Consider the following 6,279-nt stretch of genomic DNA (forward strand, 5'->3'; position numbering starts at 1 on the left):
CCAAAAAAAAAAAAAAAAAAAAAAGAAAAAGAAATGATATGGCTTAGTTTTCAAACATGTCCCCCAAACCTCCTGTATTTAGAGATGGGGCTCATGGGCCACTGTATGAATCAGTGATCGGTGCACTGAAATGTGCTGTTGTGCAGTGAAGGCTGGCTCAGATGTGTCACTGAGGGTGACCTGGAGGAGTGCACGCTTGTCCCTGGCTGCTCCTTTCTCTCCTTCCTGCCTGCGTGAGTTGAGCTGCTTTCCTCTACCATGCATTTCCACCCAGCTGTTTTTGCCTTGGACCCTGCTTTGCAGTAATAGCCTGCCCCAGTTGAAAACTGTGAGCCAAATACACCTCTCTTCGCTTTACGTCATGCTACTTAACCAAATTACGGGCTCTCAGCTGTTGTCTTACTCACTTTTTTCATTCTGAAACACAACACCTGTCATCCACAACTGAAGGGCTTTATTTTGGCTCATGTGTTCCATCCGTGATCAGCTGGCTCCGAGGCAGGCAGGCATGGCAGAGGGGCATTATGGAGGAAAAGTCGCTGTCACGCAGGCGGCTGAGAAGCAGGGAGAAAGCAGCCCAGTGACCTCCTCACAGGCCCTATAGGGCCCCTATAATCCCATAGCCTGGAAAAGCCCCGCCCATGAGTGTGTGAGGCTCTTGAAGGATTCTAGATATAAACCATAACACGTGTGTACTTTTATCACCTGCAAATTAAAACAGATATTTGCTTTCTCTGGCCAACTTGCTCTAGGCCTTCTAGTTTCTTTCTCATCCCTGTCTTAATAAAATGATGTTACTGGCTTTAGACATTTGACACTAAAGAACATGAAATGCTTAAGGAGAAAAGTGACTGCCGGCCTCTAAGTTCCTTCTTTATGGATTTGTATTTTTCAGAGATTCTCATATATATATATATGTGTGTATATATATATATATATATTTGTTTTTATTTGTCAATTTAGTTATAAAGTATAGATGACAGTTCATCCTTTTTTAAGTTTAACCATTTATGAATTTGGAGAAACTTACCTGTTACTGTAGCCAAGACATTTTTGCTTTCACCTCTCCTAACCTCCCAGGTCTACTTCCTTCCCCCATAGTATTACATTTTCAGAATGTTATATAAAGGGAGTCATATAATGTATAGGTTTTCAGCTTGGATTCTTTAACTTACCATAATGCCTTGCAGCTCACTCATGTTGCATTATTAGAACACGGTAAAAAAGTGCTGAATAATACTCCATCACATAGATGTGCAGTAATGTGTTTATCCTTTAATTGTGCGATGTACATTTGGACTGCTACCAAAGATTGTGGGTAAAGTTGCTGTATGTACTTAACTCAGGTTGTTTGCAAATGTGTTTTCATTTCTATTGGGATGGGATTGCTAGGTTATATAGCAAATGCCTAATAAGTTACCAAAGTAACTATGTTGTGTTTTTGTCAACAATGGAGGAGGAGTTCTAGTTGTCCTACATTGTTGCTGGTATATTTTTAGTTCTTAAAACATTTAATCATTTTTATTATTGGGTAATAGTATCTCACTGTGGTTTTATCTTACACTTTAAAAAATATCTTGATTAAGAAAATGAAGCTGTGTTGTCTGGTTATATTTATTAAGAATAGGTTAGTTTTACCTAATGAATATTGACCTGAAACGTGAAAAGTAGTCTTACCACCTTGCACACTTTTCTTTTTTTTTTTTTTTTTTACACTTTTCCTTACCTTGAACACAGTAGGCTTGTAATTCTTGAGTTTTTAAAGCCAAACCAACCAGGGACCAATCACAAGAAAGGTGCCTTAATAGATTACTTTGTGTTTTCACAGAAAACTTTAGTGGTTACCCTATTTTAGTGAAAACAGTTACAGGTATCGTCTCTCTTTTTAACGCTGTGCCTAAGAAGTCTGCAATTGTTTCATAAGCCTGCTGTATTAAGAAACAGTGATGCTAATTTTCTGTTGATTTACACAGGAAAACAATGAAGAATCGTTACATGGAACTGTATGACCTTAATAAAGACTTGCTAAATGGATATAAAATTCGCTGTAACAATCACTCAGAACTATTAGGAAATCTTAAAGCAGTAAATCAAGCAATTCAAAGGGCAGGTCGTCTGCGTGGTAAGTCTTTTCATGGTGCTGCAGTTTGTTTGTAGTTTCTGGAGATGACCATTCCTTAATTTATATAAATACTCTCCAGTTGGTCCCATCACTTGGGTTTCCATCAGCCTACTATTTAGCTTGTCTCCAGATGTCAAAGGGAAAGAAGCTTCTGGCTAGGTGTGGTGGTGCATGCCTGTAATCCTAGCACTCGGGAGGCTGAGGCAAGAGGACTGTGAATTTGAGGCCAGCTTGAGCTATAGAGTGAATTCAAGGCCAGCCTGAACTGTATAGGGAGACCCTGTCTCAAAAACAAGCAAACAAACAAACTACAATAGAATAAGTTAAAGGAAGCAAAAAATATAGGTAGACTGATATCTGACTTCTGTTGTTTTGGGTCAGTGCTTTGACATTTTTAGAAATAATCATTGCATATGAGTTTTGATTGGTTTCTATATTTGAATGTTTTCTAAGTTTGTTTTATGATAAATTTCTTTACCAAATTACCTCTTTTAGGGAGTAAGATAAATGAGTAAATGTGCATTTGTAATTATTTTCTAACCTAGTTTTTTTTTTTTTTTTTTTGCGGAATTGGGGATTGAACTCAGGCCCTTGCTCTTGCCAAGGAAGCGCTTATTCCACTGAGCCATCTCCCCGGCCCCTAACCTGGTTTTATATTGTTTTAAAACTGGACTCTATAATTTAACATTTATTTATTTAGTACAGGGTCTCACTACGTGGATTGGACTCAGTAGTGATCCTCCTGACTTCAGCCTCCCAAGCGCTAGGATTATGGGTGTGCGCCACTACGCCTAGTGTCAATCATGGTCTCAGCGTGCCCTGAGGACATGCCAGGGATCAAACCAGTCCCTGTGCCTGCCTAGGCAGGTGCTTTAATCTGCTGAGCTATTTGGCCGGCCCTATTTTTGGTTTTTTGAGACAGGTTTCTATGCAGTTAAGGCTACCCTTGAATTCATTAGGTAGTCCAGGCTGGCCTTAAACTCACAGTGATCCTTCTGCTTCAGCCTCCTGAATGCTAGTATAATTTTGCTTTAGTTTTAATAGTCTTTTGGGGAAATACTGACTTAAGTGTTTCTTCTGATGCAGTTGGAAAAGCAAAGAACCAAGTAGTAACTGCTTGTCGGGATGCAATTCGAAGCAACAATATCAACACACTGTTCAGAATTATGCGAGTGGGGACAGCTCCTTTATAGAAGAGTAAATAAGGAACCAAGTTTTTGGAGAAGGTTTGTTCCTACCAACTTGAGGTTCTTTTGCTCTGGATCATGTCCCTATGAACCTGGACTGCTCAGAATAAAAAAGCCCGTGGTGAGCTGCACAAAGCACTACAGCTAAAAAATGAAACCACTTCCTATTTTTTTTTTTTGTTTAGTAATGTAATGTATAAATATACCTTTATCCTTGAACTTGTATTTGAATTCATAATTTTCAAATACTTTTTCATTAAAGTTAAAAAGTATTATACTTTGTTACTGACTGTAAAAGCACTATCACAGCAGAATTGTATAAGCCATTTGTATTTTGTTAAGAAAAACAAAACTAGTTAATCAGTTTGTGTGTCTTCCTTTTAATCTCTGAAAAGGGAATGTCCTAATTATTTTTCTTATTGCCATTGCAGACTACCTGATACCCACAGATTAGGAATGAAAGGTTTATTTCGGCTCAGAGTTTGTAGAGGTTTCAGTCCACAGTTGCTGGCTCCAAGGCAGGTGGTGTGGCAGAGGGGCACTGCAGGGGAGCAGTCCACAGTGTGGCTCGCAGAAGGCACAAAAAGCAGCACATAGCAGTCTGCATTCCCTCTCTCCCCTTACATTCCACCCAGGAAACAGGCCTGTGGATTGGTGCCACCCACACCTGGGCTGGGGCTTCCATTATCCATGCCCACAGGACGATGTTAAACCCATTAAGTGGACTGAAGTTATCCCTGTAACATACCCTAGATCTAGTAAGCTCTGAAAAACCCCACCTGTGAGTATATGAGGCTTTGAGGACACATCTAGACACAAGCCATAACTGAGCAGAAACAAATTTATACCAAAGGAGAATCAGTTTAGGGTGATCAGTTAATTGAGGTGATGTTAGCTGCTCTGACAGACTTCAAAATTCATGACTTATTTATTTTTCATTTATTACATAAATGAACTTAAGGAAAATGAGTTAGGTGACTGTTTTCACACTCACTGCATCCAGTGGAGGCCTTCCAGCATTGCCTTCCATTCTCCCACTTAGAGCTCTGGCAGAAGTGGGCCAGGAGTGTGGCAGTTATTTATATCCAAGCCAGCAGAAAAGGAAGCTGGTTTATGTTTCAAGCTGTGCCCTGGAAATAGCACACTGTCATTTCACTCCCATTGCTTTGGGTAGGATGGCCAACCTGCAGGAAGGCCAGGAAATGTCATCTCCCTGCACCCTAGCAGAGCCCACCCAGGAGGTAAAATTTTCACAATTGGCTTAATGCCTAAAACAAGTCATTTTTCACATTATAAATAGCATTCATGAGCAGTTGGTGGAATCAGACTTTCCCTTTGAAGTTAGAAACTACAGTAATTTTATTATCTCAACTTGGCCACTTACAATTGCTCTCTCCTATATCTGAAGTATAGGCTTTATGGAGTCCTAATTTATACAATAATTTTTCAATTTTGTAAGCTGGGGATATATATATATACAATATTTCCAAAAATCCCATAAGTAATAAAGCATTATATTTGCTCAAAGGGTGAATAAATTGAGCAGAGATTAATTCCTTGCCAGGAATTAAGAGAATTAGTACCAAATTCAAGCTTGACTTTTTTGTTTTTTACTGTGTTAAGCACAGCCTAGCATAGCTTTGCCTGTGTTTAGGGGAAGATTATGGGGGATTGAACTCAGAGTCTCATGCATGCTAGGCAAGCCCCCTATCACTGAGCAATATTTTCAGCTCAAGTTGATATATTTTGAAATTGAAATTAGTTGATGCTGGTTTGAAGTGATTGGTTACCATTCATCTTTCATGAGCCACGTACAATCATCTTAGCATAGGTTGCTCTGTTCTTCAGCTAAAAAGCTTCCTTTAGACGCCTGAGTATTTGTGTAGGGCTAGAAAAGGATGACCGCAGCACAACATGTGTAAGCAGTTCTGAAGGATTACTAGTAGTTACTTTCAAACTAGTTCGATCTTTATATTAGTATGTGTCTATTTCAGGGGCAAGGTTCTGTGCAGGATCCCAGAAATTGATTAAGTGATGGTATGAAGTTTAGAAACCCAGTACTATAGTCCTGGCCGTACTAGTTAGTTCAAGTTGTCTGCCAGCAAGTAGACCAGATGGAAAGAAATATGCAGGAAACATAGCTACCCTCCTTTTCTCCTTAGATGTGAGGTTGAGCTTAGCAATTCCTTAGAAATGAGTTAATCAGTTACTGTGCTACTGTTACCCTATTTTCATATCCTGATATAATCTGAGTGCTACTTCTAGAAGCTATAGCTAAGCTTTATTTTTTGCTCTTTATTTTTTTTTTATTGAAGCTGTAGGTGATCACTCCACACTTCATTTCACAGCTGATTTTGTGAAAATCTGGTATGTGGGAGGAAACTTTTTGAAAGCATCCCCCAAAATACCACACATGTGCATATCCCCAACCCAAATTCAGGTATGCAGTGTATTTGTTTTTTGAAACAGGATCCTGCTATGCAGTTCAGGCTGACTTTAGCTCACTACATAGCCCAAGCTGGCCTAGAATTCGTGGTGATCTTCCTGCCTCCACCTCCCTAGTGCTGGCATGCACCACAACCGGCTGCAGTGTTTTCAAGAGTGTGGATTTTATTATTTCCCACTATGTCCTCCTATTTATTACCAAGGCTTAGCTCATGAGCTTTTCCTGTCCTTAACATTCTCTGTTTATACAACTTATTTTTTCTGTATTTAGAACAGGATCTACAGGGTCTCACTACATAGATCGGACTCATCATGACTCTCCTGTCTTCAGCCTCCCAAGTGCTGGGATCACAGGTGCACGCCACCATGCTCAGTCTCAATCACTGTCTCAGTGTGGCACACTGGGGATCAAACCCCGGTCCCTGGGTCTGCCTAAGCAGGTGCTTTAGTCTGCTGAGCTATCAGGCCAACCCTGTTTATTTATTTATTTTTCTTTTTTTATTTATTTTTTCTTTTTTATTTTTT

The 6,279-nt window shown here is 39.6% G+C and overlaps 1 protein-coding gene across 1 annotated transcript in view; it reads left to right on the forward strand.

Moving 5' to 3' along the window:
- The window catches only part of Bbs2 (Bardet-Biedl syndrome 2), a 39,052-nt gene extending 35,377 nt beyond the window's left edge, over positions 1-3,675 (forward strand). The window contains exons 16-17 of the mRNA XM_004626055.2: positions 1,974-2,122; positions 3,209-3,675. Coding sequence (XP_004626112.1) covers positions 1,974-2,122; positions 3,209-3,315 — 256 coding nt within the window. The 3' untranslated portion in view covers positions 3,316-3,675. The remainder of the gene's footprint in view (positions 1-1,973; positions 2,123-3,208) is intronic.
- The last annotated feature ends 2,604 nt before the right edge of the window (positions 3,676-6,279 follow it).

Source organism: Octodon degus, unplaced genomic scaffold, assembly GCF_000260255.1.
Source record: "Octodon degus isolate 3935 unplaced genomic scaffold, OctDeg1.0 scaffold00011, whole genome shotgun sequence".
NCBI classification, from domain to species: Eukaryota; Metazoa; Chordata; class Mammalia; order Rodentia; family Octodontidae; genus Octodon; species Octodon degus.